The 17921-nt window shown below is 46.3% G+C and overlaps 4 protein-coding genes across 4 annotated transcripts; 3 read left to right on the top strand and 1 right to left on the bottom strand.

Moving 5' to 3' along the window:
- Positions 1–4999: 4999 nt before the first annotated feature.
- Positions 5000–5369, top strand: CLAFUR5_10639 (Ecp28-2; the record flags this gene model as incomplete). Its single annotated transcript, XM_047909787.1, has 2 exons — positions 5000–5200; positions 5253–5369. 2 exons carry the CDS (start codon positions 5000–5002, stop codon positions 5367–5369), a joined length of 318 nt encoding a protein of 105 aa, XP_047763977.1.
- A 1144-nt stretch (positions 5370–6513) lies between these two features.
- CLAFUR5_10638 (L-sorbose 1-dehydrogenase) lies at positions 6514–7695 on the bottom strand (the record flags this gene model as incomplete). Its single annotated transcript, XM_047909786.1, has 1 exon — positions 6514–7695. The coding sequence occupies one exon, from the start codon at positions 7693–7695 to the stop codon at positions 6514–6516; it is 1182 nt and encodes a 393-aa protein (XP_047763976.1).
- A 901-nt stretch (positions 7696–8596) lies between these two features.
- CLAFUR5_10637 (uncharacterized protein) lies at positions 8597–9354 on the top strand (the record flags this gene model as incomplete). Its single annotated transcript, XM_047909785.1, has 3 exons — positions 8597–8702; positions 8842–9054; positions 9125–9354. 3 exons carry the CDS (start codon positions 8597–8599, stop codon positions 9352–9354), a joined length of 549 nt encoding a protein of 182 aa, XP_047764858.1.
- A 1001-nt stretch (positions 9355–10355) lies between these two features.
- On the top strand, positions 10356–11239 carry CLAFUR5_10636 (uncharacterized protein; the record flags this gene model as incomplete). The annotated part of the gene is made up of 3 exons (XM_047909784.1): positions 10356–10852; positions 10908–11157; positions 11216–11239. The coding sequence occupies 3 exons, from the start codon at positions 10356–10358 to the stop codon at positions 11237–11239; spliced, it is 771 nt and encodes a 256-aa protein (XP_047763971.1).
- Between the last annotated feature and the right edge of the window lie 6682 nt (positions 11240–17921).

Here is a 17921-nt window from a genome sequence, read left to right as displayed (position 1 = left end):
AGGTCTTCGACGTAAAGAGACTTATTAGCGGAGTAATCGAAAAGTTCAAGGCAAGACTTATCGTAAGAGAGTTTTTATAGAAATTCGGCATTAACTTCGAAGAGACATTCGTACCTATAGTACGCTATAACACCCTAAGAGTCTTTATAGTAGTAGTTTACGAGCGGGATCTCGAGATATACTAGGTCGACGTTAATAATACGTTTACCTAAAGCTACCTAGCCGAAGACATCTATATAAAACCCCTACTAGGACTCGAAACCCTACTAAATACGGTCCTTAAGGTACTCCGGAGTCTCTACGGCCTAAAGTAGGTAGCTAGGGATTAGAATAAGCTCTCCGTTACCGCGTTAGTTAAGATAGGATTCTACTAGTCCGAGGTAGACCTATATCTCCTAACTTATACTAAGAGAGACATTATACTACTTATCTATATAGACGACATACCTATTATAGTACTAAGGTTAGCCGATATCTAATAGTTTAAGAAGCAGTTCGCGTAATACTTTAAGATTAAGGATCTCGGGGAACCGGAGAAACTACTAGGACTAAAGATTACTCGCGATAGGCGTAACGGTACCCTAAAACTCGACTAGGGCTATTATATCCGTAAGGCCCTTACTAAAATAGATATAGTAAAAGAAAAGGCAAGCCTAACACTCTCGCTAATAGATAGTTACGATAATCTTCGTCCTATAGCCCCGAACGACGAGAGATATAGTAAGGATAACTACTAGAGCGATAATAGGACCTAGATATAGCTAATAACTATAACGAGACCGGACCTAGCCTTCCTAATTAGGAGAACTAGTACATATGTCGCGGATCTAATAAAGCGGTACATAAAAGTACTAAAGAAGGTCTCGAGATACCTAAGGTCGTTCCCCGACCTAGGGTTAATATTTAGACGTAGTAGCGGTGCTTTAACCGGATACTTAGACTCTAACTACGCGATAGATCGAGTAGACAGGGTCTTAATTCTAGGATATGTCTAGCTAGTATACGGTACGCCTATATCCTAGATAAGTAAGAAGCAAAAGTCTATAGTAACCTCTACTATAGAGGTAGAGTTTATAGTAATAAACGCCGCCGCGAAACAATCCTAGTTCCTAGCGGCTATCCTCCGAGAGATAAACTACCCGGGGCTAGTAGGAGACTACTCTTTCTAACTAATAGTCCTAGCCGATAAGAGTACCGTCGACGAACTAAGACTAGTACGCCTTATAGGGGATAACTAGGCGGCTCTAATCTTAGTTAAGGACGCCTATATCTACGAAAGATCTAAGTATATTAATATTACCTATAACTATATTAGGCACCTCTAGTAGTAGAGGAAGATTAAAGTAGAGTACTGCTATACTAAGGAGATAGTAGTAGATAGTTTAACTAAACCGCTAGCCGGTCCCTAGTTCTAGACCTTCGTACGATAGCTATAGCTAGTATAGTAGGAACAAACGTTCCTCGCCTTACGACCTAAGTAGGAGTGTTACGAATATAGGTTAGTAGGTATATCGTACGGTACTAAGACCAACTTAGTATACACTAAGCTAGTCGAGACAATAGTACGGTAATACTACTAAGATACCGTACGAATAGTAGGAGCGACTTAGAGGACCTAAAGTCGCTTAGCTAATTAGTACGAGACTAACGGAGGAACTGCCGTTATAGGATAAGACATAGATAAAACCGATAAGGCGTAGTGAAACAGAACTAGGACTAGAGCAATATCCCTCTATATAGGTATAAGAGACGTAGTCTCTATACCGATAGTAGAGATACCTTTAGTACTAAATACTATTCTACTATATACCTTTATATACTATATTAGTCCTTCCTCCTTCCCTATTACGTATCCTAACTTCCGTATATATATATACTATACCTATTTAATAGTAAGCCTAGTTACCGAAGCGGCGCTAAGGGAGTTAGGTTATAAGAATTATTAATTAGTGTTATTAGTCTATAGTACTTTTAAGTCAGCCTACTCGGCTACCTATCGCTCGTATAAAACAAGAACGTAGTACTAAATTATAAAGTAGCCTCGGGCTTATTATTATCTAGGCTCTTAGAGCCTTACTTCTAACCTAGGAACCGGAAATTACTAGGTACTACCTCTAGATCCTCTCTATTATTATCCTCTATTATCGGTATAGGTAAACGAGCTAAGGAGCTAGATAGAACTATAGCCCCTCTTAGCCTCTCGGTAATCGAGCCGAATCGTAAAGTACGTCTAGTCGCGATTGACCGCCTAAACCGCTTAGCTACTAGAAGAACGGGAGGACTAGCTATATAACCGTAGACCTTAGGCGAGGTTACGTCCGCCTCGCCCTTACCCTTAGAGTCTTCTAGGAGAGGCGTCTATACCGGAATCTCGCGGAGCTACCTAACGTAGTCGGAGGTATCGCTTAGACCCTCCTATAGCTCGTTATAGTCTAGAGTATAGCGCAACGATATCTACCGAGGGCTACGCCGAGTCCTAGGAGCCGACTTCTTCTTAGCTAAGGCCGCGGGCTTCTTACTAGCTAAAGACACGGGCTTCTTACTAGGAGACTTCCTAGGTACCTTAGGTATACTAGCGGACTTACTAGGCTTAGTTAGTAATACGAACAAGCCGTCGTCCTCCTTATCTAAGGTGTTCTCCTCCTAGCTAGGTCTATTCGTATTAGTCTCGGCGTTCTCGCGAATAAAGGCGCGTACGTAAGCTAAATTAGCCTTTAACGCGGCCTTTAGGCGGCTAGCGGCGTCGCGGGTAGTACGAGGCTTACGACTGACCTAGAAGACTAGACTATATATAGCTAGGGTCGGAGCGTCTATCTAAGCTAGATTATAATACTTAAACTTAGTGTTCTAGAACTGACTAGACTCCGTGACCTAAGTGATATCGTAGGCCTAGGGAAGATTAGAGAAGTTAGCTACCTTATTAGGGGTGACTAGGCGCTTAGAGTCCTTTGACCGGGAAGACCGCTTAGTATAGCTAAACTTAGTACGAGACCGGCTATAGTCGTAGGTGGAGTGCTTACTAGTCTAGAAACAATTAGTATAGCCGCCGCGCTCGATAAAGGTGAAGCCGCCTGTAGCATTAGGCTTAGGATCCTCCTAGTCGTATTTCTCTAGCTTACTGCTCGGTAGGCTAAGTTGCTAGCACTTAGCAAAGGTTCCTAGCGGACGCTCGGCATCGCCCTTAGAACGGCAGCTTTGTACGCATCGCGTGGATCTGGAGCGGCCGCTATAGCAGCTGAAGACGATCGCCGCTAGCCTAGTTTACACGGTGTACGGTCTGAAAGCGACAGGCTGCCTTAGGATACCGCCCTTAGGGACCTCCTCGAAGACGTCGAAGTCGGAGTCTGACGCGGCTGCTAGCTTCAGAACGCCGCCAAACTGGAAGCGGCTGTAGCGCGAAGGGAGCATGTGAATCATCTCAAAGAATCCAGCTCCTCCGTCGATCCTCAGGCACCGGCGCGCGACACGGGCCAACTGTAGCGCGATCTGATCGTCCAGCTTGACAACGCCGCGAGAGAACCAGACTTCAAACCAGAAGGCGCAGAGCCGAGTCCACTGACCGGCTGACCATCCGGCAGGTGTATCCGGAAGGCGCGTCTCAGCACGAACGGGGAGCCGCGGGAAGTTGTTAGACACGGCCGAAGTGCAGGTGACGGTGAGGGCGTCCATCTGAGCTGTCAACTCCTCGCCCTGAGGAGAGCGCGGGACAGGAGCCATGGTGAGCTGCAAGGAAGAAGCTGCCGAAGGGTGAAGAGGTTGTCGAAGACTCAGCAAGCTTGAAAGTTGATGTTCGTGGTCAGATTGATTTGGAATAAGAGCGTGCTTTTGTGCTTGCGTTCTGCACGAGCTACCTGACACTGCGAGCTTCTGACGATGCAGGAAGGACCGAACACGCGCAAGAAGCTCGCGGCGAGGTCATCTGACGGGGTCAGTGAGCTCGTAGTGAGCTCAGGCAGCAGAGTTAAGCCGCGCAAGGCAGTTGCACCTGCGGAGTGAAGTGAGCTGAAGGGTCACAGGCTAGGAAGCCACGACGAAGGAAGCTGAAGCTTCAGGATCTCCTTTGTTATCGATTCAAGTACATGGGCGATCAGGCTGGCCGCCTCAGGCTGACACAGGTGTGTCAGGGTCTAGTAGGGGAGGATGTGACGTTCTTATCCGAACACACCGCCGGCTTGGCGCTCAGCTCTATATTTAGAGTTTTCTCAGGTAGCTTTTTTGTATCTCAGATTCACACTCGCCAAGGTTCTCACAGCCTGTCGGCGAACTCACAAACATATACTTGTCGCTAACGCCTATGTCGTCGTATAATAAGCACTGTACGTCGGGTAGCGGTAGCGTGGATCGTACGCTACTTTGCAGTCTAGAAGGGTTGGTAGAGAGCTCCACTCCGCTACGCTTACCTTTGGAGGTTCACAACCGCCAACAGCACATTTTAACAGCGGGCCAACACGGGGTCGCCAGGATGTTCTATTGATCCACTGAAAACACCGCTGCTAGCTATGCTCGCGAGCACGCCATACTCTGTAGACTTCTCATCAGTGCCATACGATCTACCACGTGTACTGAATACTCTACGAGAACCGGGTCCACTCCGAGGCCTATATGACCGCCACGCATAGCGCCCAAATTTAAGGCTCGACGACCAATACTACGTCGGCAAGGTTGTCACGAAGAAAGGCAGGCCATAACGAACACCTATGAGGAACGGATCACCACGGGTTTCAATTCTCACAAGCATTGGTTCGTTGGTATGCAAAGCAATTTGACAATGCCGGGCCGAGCTGGCATTATCTCGGGATGTCGCAGCAGCAAGCACGACTGTGCCTGACGTGAGTGGGATACCAGACCATTGTCTTATGGAGTATACGACTATACAGGCTGAACGCAATGTCGCCATGGAGGATCATCTTCCATAAGTACATAGAGCGGCCGCGTCTTGCAGCACTGTCGACAGCCCACAGCACCACTTCTCAAGACCCCAATCAGCCAAACAGCAACCATGTACTTTCCAACGATCCTCCTCACACTCTTAGCTCTTTTCACCACAAGTATACACGGCTGCGCTCACTACTTGAACTGCAAATGCCACGATAGCAAGGACAACCTCCAAAATGACTGGGTCACGGAACAGGCTTGCGACAAGTACAAGACAGATCATGGATCCAAACAACTCAAATACAAAGGGGCTCCGCATCATCAGGTACGGTCATCTGGAGTGCTGTTCTCGAGTCGACTGACTGATTATGCGATAGTGCGTTGGCAACCCCATAGACGACGGTACCCGATCGATGGATAATTGCGAGTGGGATAAGGCGTGCAAATCGTATGGAACGCAGTATTATCAGTGGTGCTGGGAGAAGTTGTGGTAGGATATGGGATTGGAAAAGTGTTGTACGAGGTTGTACGCTTGGACCGTTTCATGGCTCGGTAGACTAGGTTCTCCCAGTCTCTAGGGACACCACCATCTAACACTACCCTCGGCTACTCGTGCTGCGCCAGATCTTTCTAAGTCTAAGAACTGGACCCTAGATTTTGACCGCCTTCCTGATTCGATTGACAATCTGTAAGCACTCTAGATTGCGTACAACACCTCGCGAGGTTAGGGGATAAGGGTTAGGGTTAGGAGGGTAAGAGTTAGTAGTTAGGAAGGTTAGGGAGGGTTAGGGAGGGTTAGGCAGTATCTCTTAAAAAAGTTGGGTCTCCTCGCATTAATTAAGATTGATAGGCAGTTTATTAGAATCAAAGGGCAATTGTTTTAAGTAGCCGAGGGTGGTGTCCGATAGTAGTGTCCCTAGACACTAGGCTAGGTTCTGCACGACTGGGAAGCGCGGCGTTGTGGGTGGTACAGAAGATCTTGTTACTGCCAGGCAGAGGCTCTCTAGCACGCAGAGGAAGGTAGTGGACAGATGTGTATTAAGACGTAGTGACACAGATCCCAGAACGAGCTGTCCGTTTCGCATGACATCCACTCCGCCTCGACGTAGAAAGTAACGCCCACGAGATGGCATGGCGGACAGCCTGTATCCAGGTTGTGCCGCAGCTTCAACATGCCGACAACACGTTTCGCAAATCTGAAGGCTATTATTGCAATGTTGCAAGATAAAGCGCTATATAAAATGATACCGCATGGCATCGCGTTGCCGTCACGTGAAAGCAAGCGCTAATTAGCGTGCAAGCGTGCTGCGCTGCTCGAGTTTTGACGAATCATAGCCCGGGCTCAATTCTGCGCCCGTTCTGAAGTTTAGCCTAATCGGCATCATCTCATCGACCTATACTGTAACAGCTGCCCGTGCACAATGCGACATAACGACGGCGGCACCTACAACGCGATACTTTACGACGCATAGTGCCAACGCGGGGGGCTTGCATTCACTTCCGCATGCCCCCCAAGCACCCTTCGCTCAACAATACACGAAAATAACACTTATGCTCCTAACAACACTGAAGATTCAACCCGCCTCGTCCTTCCCAGTCGAGCTTCGTGCCGCTTGCAAAATATACTCCGCCGCCTTCTCAGCAATCCCATATGCTGGCATTTGAGTATGTCCTGAGTTCAACGTGGGCATAATCGAGCAGTCTGCCACCCGCAAGTTCTTCGTGATCACGCTTGCTCAGTTTGGCGGTACCTCCCGGGTGATAAGATGTTGAACATCGTTCTCGGACAAATGGTTGCCAGTCCTCGTTAATCTTGTTCAGATGATGCTTAGCTCCAGGTGGCCAGGCGCCTTTGACAACATTCTTGGTACCCGCACCCTCCATGACGATCTCGTTCGCGAATCGTACGCCCTCGGTCATCATGAGGAGATCACGTCTGTCTTCGAGATATCTTGGGTTCACGAATGGAGGTGTGATTGGATCCTTTGTCTTAATGGTCCCTTTTCCACGGCCTTTGAGACCGCACAGGAAACAGCACATCCCGAAAGCATGTTGGCCCTCTTTGGGGAAGTCGGTGTATTCTGGAGGACCTCCGTAGCCGACAGTGTTGAAGAATTCCAAATTAGGCTGGTTTGCGGTCAAGCTCATTGGATCACGACCTTCCTCGCGCGGGAAGCTGCGCCATTCCTCACTGGCAGGGCTGTTCTCCTTGTCGAGGCGCTCTGAGAGTCTCGCAAAGCCGAAAGCACCGAATGGGAATACTGCCATGAATCCACTCTTGCTCTCCGTCCATTCCTTATGGGCAGTGTTGTACGCGTCTGGATCGTGGTTTATGCGGGCGTCGTCGGTCAGAGTTGGGTCGCTGCTCTCGTAGTATGTCCACATAAGCTGGTGATCTTGCAGATTCTCACCAACGCCAGGCAAGTCGAGTTGTACGGGAATATCGAGTGCTTCGAGCTCAGCCTTCGGTCCGATACCCGATCGCATAAGCACTGCAGGACTACAATAAGTGCCGGCAGTAACGATGACTTTCCTGGAGGCGTTCACCGAGAACCTGTTCCCATTCGCATCAACGTACTCGACTCCGTTGGCTTCGAGAAGCCTATCGGTTCCCTTGACGGTAACAACCTTATCCACAGTGACATCGCATCTGATTTTGACATTGGGCCGTTGCTGGTCCTTCGTCACGTAGTCTGCAGCGGTCGCACGGTATCCTTGGCATGTCGTCCTCATGGCATGGCCGCAACCCTGGACAGTGTTGCCGTGGCTAAACATGTCAGCATCGTATGGCATACCCTTGCTCTGGAAAGACTCGAACATGCGTTCGGCCAATGGGAATGCACTGCCACGATGCCTCTTGCCTTCCTGTAGACGGAGATCTGGGGTGCTTCACCCATTTGCGAGCTGTTTGAACGCCATTGCGGTGGCTGCAGATAATATCTCGACAGATTGTTGGTGCTCGGATATGGCAAAGCTGGTGCCTAAGACGTTCAGGTATAGTTTGAGATACTCGTTGGTGTTTTGAAGGTCCTTCATGTCCGAACAAGTCACAGCGTTTCGTGAAGGTCGAGGGGACGAACATAGGTCACCAGGTAGATCCGCGCATGACAAGTAGACTGAATTCACGTGTCAGAGTCTGAGTTGGTATGCATTGTTTCCGTCCGTGTTTGCAAGAGGAATTGAAGATGAAGGGAACATTGAAGGGAAGAAGAGCGCGACGAAACATCTGGTCACGACGCGACGGTGCCAAGACTCCGGATCTGAAAGTGGCTACAACTACCGTTGTTGTCGGCCAACCTCTCCTTCTTCTTCCGTTCCTACACAACACCACGACATTGGAAGCATCCCCATAATCACCAAATCATCCAATACGGACCGAGATGACACTTGCAAACGGGATAGGACGTGTCCAAACGCCCGAGTCGGGCAGTACCATCCACTTCGGGCCTTTTTCGAAGAGTTAAGCGCTCCCTTCTCCTTGATGTAATGGATGAGCACGCACCAAGAAAGAAGGCAGGCCAAGCGTATAGGCATCTAATATCCTGGTGAGGTCTATCACTCCGGACCGCTGCCGTACACCGTCACCCGAGAGGATATGTTGTATGACAAGCTATGGAATCTTGGTTGATCAACCGTGAATGAATATCTCGTGTTGCTGGTGAATCAATCTCTGATACAGGCTGGGAACTGTTTATGAATTCTTCAGGTGTCGAAAGGCGAGATGTGCTCAACAGGCGGCCTTCAGCTTCTGAACCCAGCTTCCCTCTCCGAAAACCACTCTCCGCGGAATCGGGAAATCACCAACGCAGATCAAGATCAAGGTTACGGTACACACGATGGGACATCGTATCACCTTCCTGCTGGCCGCATCCGTTGTGTCGACAATCTGCTCCGCCGCTCTCCTTGCAGTCACTGCGACTCGGGTGACAAGGCCAATCTACATAGCCTGGCTGACAACCTCGCTAGCACTATGCTACATCTGCTTGTGCTTCGTCGCGTCAACACATCTGCGTGCTCCGACACAGAGACTCGAGGCGCCGCCGGACCAGCACAGTGGCAATGCTGACACCGCAGTCTTGCGCGACAATGCCACTATCGAGGCTGGTGTCGAAGACGCCCGCAACGTCTACAGTTTGAGCACTTTCTATTGGTGCTCGCCAGGCTTGCAGAACAACGCAGGTAAATATTAACCTCGACCCTTCTTGTCTTTGTCAGCTTGTGCAACTACTGATGTACCAATTCTCTACAGCATCAGCTCCGACACCCCGTTCGTCAGAGACTGTCATCCACAAGCCGCTGCAGAGTAGCTCAGGAATACTGTCTAGTACTATGCAGTCTTCACCGATGCCGCCAGGACTCCCTCCGGCAGCCTACTTCGACTCATCGAACACTGACCTCCGGACAGCCGCGAGGCGTAGTGTTGTGCATGGCCAGGCGACTCCAGTGGCACTGCCGCTGCCGACTCATCATCGCCGATAAGGTAGAACGAGCAGTAGCCCGCTCAAGTAATCCTGGAGGAACGCTGTTGCTTTGAAGAGTGGTTTGCGGCAAGTGTGTTCGCTGGGTCGTATTTCTCGGTATGCGAATAACACCTCGCGTGTTTGCTGTTCACTGGTTGGCTGTTGCTGCTGCAGTCGGGATTGCTGCTTACCGTTGGCGCAACCTTCACAGGTAGTGCAAAAAAGCTGACGGATCGAGAAATGTAATAGGTGGGGGGGGGGCAGAAGGGTTCACAGATACCAGCTACATGAAAGCAGCAGTCCGACCAGCCGTGGCCGCACCATCTAGCCCATCATCGAGGTGGTCCCATTGAGTGCCTCAGATCATGGAGGTAGCATACGCTCTGCTCACCCCACGCGGCCGCCCCTACCTTGCAAGAGGCAGCATGCTTGCTCGTCCCGGAAGCTTGCCTCTCCAAGCACTGACCAAGCAGCGAACAAGCACATCACCTCATGATGAGTCTCCAATGGCATTTCATCTAACGACCACATGTCCTGTTGATTTGGCCTCTCGCACGCCATCGGTCAACACGTTGTTGCCATCGCCTCCTTACTGGCAGTGGGTGTGAATCGCATGGAATTGTCTGCTTCGCAAAATCTTCGCTAGTGTCAGACTTTGCCAACCAAACGACACCGGATATGCTGACAGTGCTGTGATAACGAGGTTCTCAGATGAGGTATCGGACAACAAGCTTGGCCCAGTCAATCCAATGGCTGTATTCCATCAGAGAACTGCGTGGTGCCCTCGTGGCTGCGTTAGAGCCTCGCGAAACCTGGCAGACAACCATGTGACACTGTCATAGACTCATAGTAGTCAGCTATTGTACACGTGTACTGCGAAATGATCAGCAAGTATAAAGAGGATCCTTCACTGCTTGCTGGAAATTGTATCTGGATTCTGCAGAACAACATCATCTCAATATCCTTATCATTACCCTTCTTCATCCTCAGTCACTCTTCTTTGCATCGCTCGACTCCGATATGAAGTTTTCTCCCGCAGTCCTCGCCGCACTGCCCTTGGCCGCTGCGGCACCTCAGCAAGCCGAGCGCGTCAACGGGGTTCGCAAGCGTGCCGACCTCCCATACTACCTGGAGTTCCACTACACGGGCGATTTTATCAAGGTCGGGGACGCAGATCTTTTCGGTGCCATCTGGCAGAAGGGCTACGGCAGTGGTGATGCCACTGGTATCGAGACGGACGATTCGTACGACGTGTTCGGTTCCAAACTACGCTGTGTTAGCGACGACAAGCCAGACCTACAAGTTGGCGTAAAGCTGAAGGGCGACTGGGGTTTTGTGGAGGAAGTTCCCGGCATCCAGGTTCGCAACCAGCTCGTCAAGTCGATGTGGGAAATGGTCCAGAAAATCCAAGAGGAGGACGATTTGGTGTACAAAAAATGCCGCGGCTGCGGCCTTGGGGGCTGCTCTGACGATCCTAAGGCGCTATGTGGCGCTTTCCGCGATGATATGTGTGACTGGTGAGCCATCGCCAAAGTACCAGAGAGGTAACCAGGTACTAATGCGCCTTTTCAGCAACAAGAATGTTGGCGGTGGCAACGAGGCTGATTTCCTCTGCTATGACAAGAGCACCACCTACAAGGTTCCAACTGAGATGACCCTCACGTTGTACAATCGAGATGGCAGCTTGCGCGCCGACAGCCTCGGAGTCAGCATCACCAGCGCCGAGATTGCGCAGCCAGCACTACAGTGCGGAAAACTTGGTGCTGCTACGGAAGTCATTATCGGCATTATTCCAGAGTTCGGCAAGTATATTGGAGACCAGGTAAGACTCAGTCGATTGGAAGAGGATTGTCCAGACACTGATCTGTATCCGCCTACAGCTCAAGATTGCTTGCAGAAACTAGATGAGCTCACCTCTACAGCAGAACGAAGGCTATCTCCTAAATCAGACCGCTGCTATCGCTCGGTGTTGTGGTGTTAAAGTGAAGCCACCACTTTCCGAGCTTGCGAGGGTCTGAAAACACCGGGTACAGATATAATAAAATGTGTTACGAGGCGGCAGAGCCAGTCCTCGTGAAGCGCCGAAGGCTCTTCAATCCTTATTAAGCAACAACATTATTTGTAGTCTATATATCCTTACTAAAGCCCTCTATAACTCTCTCTCTGTCTGACTTCTTAATCCCCTAACTACTCTCTACTAATTAGTTATATCCTTATTCTTATCTATCTTGTCGCTATTATTAACATTATCTTCAAACCTCTATAATAGCGTAAACTTATCTCCCTAATAAACCCTCTAATAGTATCTATAGCCTAGCGTTATTACTTATCACGTTAGAAGTATAGGAAGTTATTATACGGGCTTATATAGGGTGTTTCAAAAGCAGGTTATGTATTGTATATGTCTATCTAGAATAGACAAGTGTTGCTCTTGAAGAGGCTATAGGTGACTAATTAGTCACCTGATTCTTAGCGTACGTGGCCTTAAGTTTTAATAATAGGATGTTGCCTATATATACGCTCGGATCGCGACATACCCCCTTAGCTCGTGCGCTAGAGTGAATGAGCTGATTTCTATATAAACGCGTGCACCCTGTCATAACTACCCCCCCTACCTATAGTAGTAACGTTAGGCCCTCGGTGTTACTACTGCTATAGTAAGGGTAAGTCAGCTGTTTTAAGTGAAGTGAGCTAAGGTGAGTAAGGTGAGCTTTGTACCCCTTCCCTTATTCCTCACTTTTACTACTGCTATTATTACCTATATAATAAAGTATAGAATGTATAACTGTTACCGGTAAGATAGCTTAGGTAATAGTCCCGTTATACGGACTTTTACTTAAGTATATAATTATCTTACCTACCGGCAAACATTAGAGGTCCTAAGTTCAATCTAGGGGTAGCCTTAGTCCTATCGTATGCTTAAACATATATTGTCGTCCGCTTAACTTATTAAATTGTCCGATAATTGCTCTATACTAAGTTATTTCGCTCCGGCGAATAGTAAGAGAGCTCGCTCTACCCCTAGGGAGTATAAGATACTAGTTAGTAGCGCAATGTACTAGGCTATCTACGACAGAGCTTACACTATATAAGGTGTAATAGGGCTCTAATAGGTAATACCGGAGCAACGGTATCGGAAAGTTAAAAAGGTACCTTCGGGGTACCTTACTTTCTACACTTTTAAAGGTCATCACCTTAGGGTAGTGATACCTTTTTGTTTTAGGCAAGTGTGTACTATGTGTGAGGTGCGAAAGTAGCGGATAATGTAGTAATAAGGTAGTAGTATTATTACTAGTAGTAAGTTAGAGGCGTTTCTCGCTTTCTAATTAGACGCGCTACTTTTGTCGCGCGCGTGCGCTACTACTAGTAATAGGGGTGTTTCTCACCCTTACGCTATTAGCTAATAGGAGTCCGAGAAAAACCTATTAATAATAGTACTAGGGCCGTACCGGTGAATAGTAGATACTTTGCCCTAGCTTTGTTATCGTCTATAGTATTAGTAGCTACTAGTAGCCGTGTTTTGCGCCTACTAGCGCTTCTAGAGAGGTGTCCGTAAAGATAAAGCCGTTCGGTGTTCGTTTCGAGATAAGGTAAGGCCGCTACTACGGGCTTCTTAGGCGTCTATTAGCCCGTTACCTCCTAATTCGGCTATAGAGGGCACTAAGGTACGTAGGTCTACGCCTTCCTTAGCTATATTAAGCAGCTTAACGAAGTGCTTGTGCTTCTATAGTAGAAGCAGCTTGGTCAGCCCGTCTATAGGCATGTCGTTAGTACTAAGATACTTGATCTTAATGTCTCCGCGCTAGTCTCGCTATCGGAGCTAGTAGTAGTAGATATTAACGTAGCGTAGCTTCGTATTAAGCTTTTGCCCTTATTAGTTAATAAGGCGGATAGTCTACGTATTGTCGTAGTATAAGTAGGTACGCTAATTGAACTGAAGGTGTATCTTAGCGAAGACTCGTTCCTACTATATAAGCTCTAAGGCGGCTTACGAAAGCCCGAGTAGCTTAGCCTCTATTAAGGACTTGGTAATAGTGATTTGTTCAGATGCCTTATAATCTACTAGTCTACCGAACAGTATAAAGACCTAGCTATTTAAGCTAGTCCTGTCATTATTTATGCCGTAGGACGCGTCCGATACTCTAAAGAACTCGTAGTTACTACCGAGGTGCTCTAGTTAGCTATAAAGGCTAGTGATGTATTTACTAGCGCTATATATAAGGCAGAGGTTCTTAGTCTCTAGGAGATAGCGTAAGTACTAATCTATAAGCTTGAGGTGTATCTTAGTTAGCTTAGTTAGATACTACGATAGTATAGACAAGGAAAAGGCGATGTTAGGCCGCGTATATATAGCGGCGAAGTTAAGGGATCCTATACGTTATTAGTACGTAAGGATGGCGATAGAGGTGGGTTAATAACCCTCTAGAACGGTCTAATTAAGGTGTTGATCTACTAGCACTATCGTTTTGCGTACATTCGTAGATATACTAAATTTGGCGGCTAGCTTCTTAATATAGTCTTCTTAAGAGAGCTATAGTAAGCGCTTGTTTCTGTCGCGCGTAACCTTAATTCCTAGGAACTAGGAGAGATCACCGAGCTTATATATCTCGTACTTAGTAAGTAGCCGCTACTTAATATTAGTAGCATAGGCCTTATACTTACGGTAGTAGAGTATAACTAGGTCGTCAACGTAAAAAAAGAATATAACCTTGTTATTATAGTAGATATATTCGGAGTCCGATAGGGGTACTAGTCTAAGGGAGGCTAGCGTCTCGGTTAGGGAGTTATACTACAATAAAGGGGACTCCTTTAGACCGTAGAGGGCCTTAACTAGCTTAAGGGCGTGTCTATAGGATGGCCTATCGATTCTAGGAGGTAGTTATAGATATATAGTATATAGTAGGTCCGAGTTTAGGAAGGCGTTAACAATATCGAATTGTTCGGCTTCTAGGTCGAAGCTCGCGGCTATAGTATAGTAGAGGCGAAACATACTTACTAGTAGTGTAGCGGCGTATATGTCTAAGTGTGTTCCTTATAAATCGCCTCTTACGTATAGCCTAGCCTTAAAGCTCTTTAGTATACCGTACTCGTCTAGTTTATATTTATATACCTACTTAAGCGGTAGTAGTAGCTAAAGTCCCTCCTCTTACTAAGTATCCTAATCCTTCTCTTCCTTTGTTACCTATCTAAATGTGCCTATTGCTAGGGCTTTAGTAAACTCCTTAGCTATAGCTTCGATCTACTATTAGGAGAAGCGGTGTTTTATAGCGGCTCGGTAGTTAGAAGGTTCGGGCGGAAGGTCATCGCGGTATATAGAGGTAGTAGTATTAATACGCCTTAGAGGGCTGTTGCCTCTTCGTATAGGGCTTCGATCGCTCTTATCGCGATAGGCGCGTATTCTAGGTCGTATACCGGATATCTAGCCGATAATTATATTAGCGACTATAATCTAGTATAGTATATAGTAGAAGTAGGCCGTTCGTAGGCGCTTTCTATTCTCTATAACTATATAGTTAGACTCCTCTAGTGTATAGAGCTCTAGCTCTAGGGGGAAGAGTGGTGTATTAGACGCGTTATATATTAACTCGTCTTCTAGTAGTATAAATATAAATAGATATAGCTCGCGATTAGGGTCCGTGTTGCCTATAATCTCCTTACGGTCTTCTACGGTAAGGGCATCTATTATCTACTACTATAGGGTGTCGTAGTAGTTAGTAGTGTTAGGTACTAACTACTATATATTGTCTTGAGTCACGTGATCTGTTACGTACTCGATTTGCCGGTCTTTTTAGTTATATATTACTAACTCGCGGTATTACGGCTAGTATAGTTCTTGCCTAAGGAGCTTTTAGTAGGCGTCTCGAGGTTATTAGGTATACGGCTACTAAGCCTGTTCTTCTACCCCTCGGCCTATACTATGTCTTACTCGTAATAAGCAATATATAGGTCGTAGTATTGTTTAGGCTCTTTAGCCGATTCCGCTATTACGATATTCTCGATAGGGGTCGTATACCCTACTATTAGGCGTAATAGGTTATAGAACGTAGTCTTATCGAAGAGGACGTCCTTGACTCGTATAACTCTATCTTTTATAGGTCCTATACGCGGTAGATGTTAGTAGAGTCGTATCCTATAAGGTAGCCTATAAGCGCTCTCTCTTAGAGTTTCTCGCTCTTACTAGGCTAATCTAGTCTATAGATAAACACGTATATAAGGGAGCTATACACTACTATATAACCTACGTTCGGAATTCGTCCTATTACTAATTCGAATAGGGTCTTCTAGCCCTTTGACTAGATAGGGGATCGCTAGAGGATATACACCGCTACTATAGTATATTCTAGCTAAAGCTTTTCCGGTAATCGTACGTAGATACGAATAGTTCTGCTTATAGTGATAATTAGAGCTCTAGCTCTTTCTACTAGGTCCTACGTAGGCGCGTATTCCGCGGTTATATACTATTTAATCTTGTTGTTATTAATGACTAAGCAAAACACCTTCCTAATAGCGGGCTCGTTATCGCTATAGAAGCAGACGAACCTACGACTAATAAAGTTAATAAAGCTTAGTAGGCTATTAAAGTAAGCTAATACCGATTGCTAATCCCTGTTCTTAATAGTAAACTAGAAGTGTCTATAGGTATCTAGATCGTAGAAGTGGACGAGGTACCTATTACCGTTATAGGCGACAGTGAATTCTACTAAGTCTATAGCTATATAGCCGTATAGGGTCATTACCCTAATAGGCTAAGACCGATTGTGCACCTTATAAGCTTTGCTAAGCCTATATGCTCTATAATATATAGTAAGGGGTACGCTTAGACTATCGTTAATAATCACTCCCTTAACTCTAAGCGGTAACTACTTAATACGTTCAGCGCTAATATAACTAAAGATTTGATACTACTAGCGGCTAGAGAGCTTTCGGTGTTTAATAGTAGTCCTACTAGACGTAGCTATACCTTAAGTGCCCCTAGTACTGTTTATAACTACGAGAACGGTACGGTTACTATCCTCTTAAGTAGTTAGAGATACTACGCTATTAGTAGGTTTATCGCCAATGTTTACACCCCTGCTAATAGTGCTAATAAAGTGCGCGTTACGTATCTTTTTAGTGATCTTCGGTAGTACTAGGCCCTCTTTTAGAGGCTATTAGTAAATGATAGGAGACTTAGGTAGTGTGACCACCTTAAAGAAAGGGATTGTACTAGTAGGGCGGTATAGGTCTATCAATGTAGTATCGTTATGCCACATTGAATTACTACGTCCGTCCTACTAGAGTCCGGCTCTTTCTATACGTATATAAGAGATAACGTTTATATAAAAGCCTAGGTAGTAAGCCACATCTAGTAAGGTAAATAAATGGCCCCTAATTGATATGTAAATACGCCCTAACGCTATAATTGGAAAGGTGGTTGTTCTAGCCTAGATTTGTAAGGTAGTAAGGCGCTCTATAATGAACTCTATACCCTCCTAGTCATAATGATTGATCATATAAGTGTCTAAACAGTTATTATATACCTAGTAATCCCTAAAGTTAACGCTTAACTTACTAATTGAGCTAGAAAGAATAGTAAGGCCAATAAAGCCCTTATCGCTTAGTAATGCCTTCTTCGTATTAGTAATAGCCTTGTTACGTTCCTAGTCCTTACGATTGTTACGATTCAATACGCTAAGTAGACGCTCGCCGTCGTCGCTTAAGTAGTAGTTAATAAAGTTTTTCTAGTACTTCTTCTACTACTCTAAGCGCTAATCCTTTACTAGGCGCTTATCGGGGTTGATCATATCGTATAAGAACAGGCCCTTATAACAGGTGTCCTTAGGCTCGCCGGTGATGTTCTAGTAGCCGCTTAGCCTATTATTATCCTTGTCTTTATTCTTATCGCCGCGGCTACTACTACGACCCTTATTACCGCGGCTATTACTATAGTTATTACTACGGCTACTACTACGGTCACCCTCCTTTTAACTAGTACCTATAGGTACTGTTTCATCCTCTACTTCTACTAAGGTTTCTCCGGAGAAGGTTACGAAGACTAATTGACCGTTAGTTATTACTAGTACGGTATCGTGTATCTATTCGAGGTAACGCTTAGTAAGCTTTTATAGTAACATTTTGTTACGCTTCTACTCGTTATATAGAGAAGTACCGTAGGCTAGAGCCTACTTCTACTAAATAGTAAGTAGGAAGTGTCTACTAAGGTCGTCGTACTCGGCGTAGTTATACTTACGTATCTTAGTCTATAAAACTAACTAGTCTAAGCACTAGTTATCGATTCTACGTACGCTAGCCTTCTAAAGCCTAGATAGCTTAAGCGTGAGCTGCCGCTTACGTAGTATATCGTCTAGACTATACTAATCCTTAAGAGCCTAGTATTTCGCTCTAAGGGTATTCTAGCCGTATATTAGCTCTTACCCTAGCTCTGTCGTCGTACGGATAAGGTAGGTAATAAGCTTTAATCGCGTAGTAGTAAAGATGTCGTACATCCGCTACCTTCGGTCTACGTCTGTTTGTCGTAGCTTAATAAGATCTCTTAATATAGCGTCTCCTACTATATACGCTTATTAGATTTCCTTAAACGTTAAG

The sequence above is a fragment of the Fulvia fulva genome, chromosome 7 (assembly GCF_020509005.1).
Source record: "Fulvia fulva chromosome 7, complete sequence".
Lineage (NCBI taxonomy): Eukaryota > Fungi > Ascomycota > Dothideomycetes > Mycosphaerellales > Mycosphaerellaceae > Fulvia > Fulvia fulva.
Note: the sequence above shows the minus strand (reverse complement) of the source record. Positions and strands in the feature narration are given on the sequence as shown.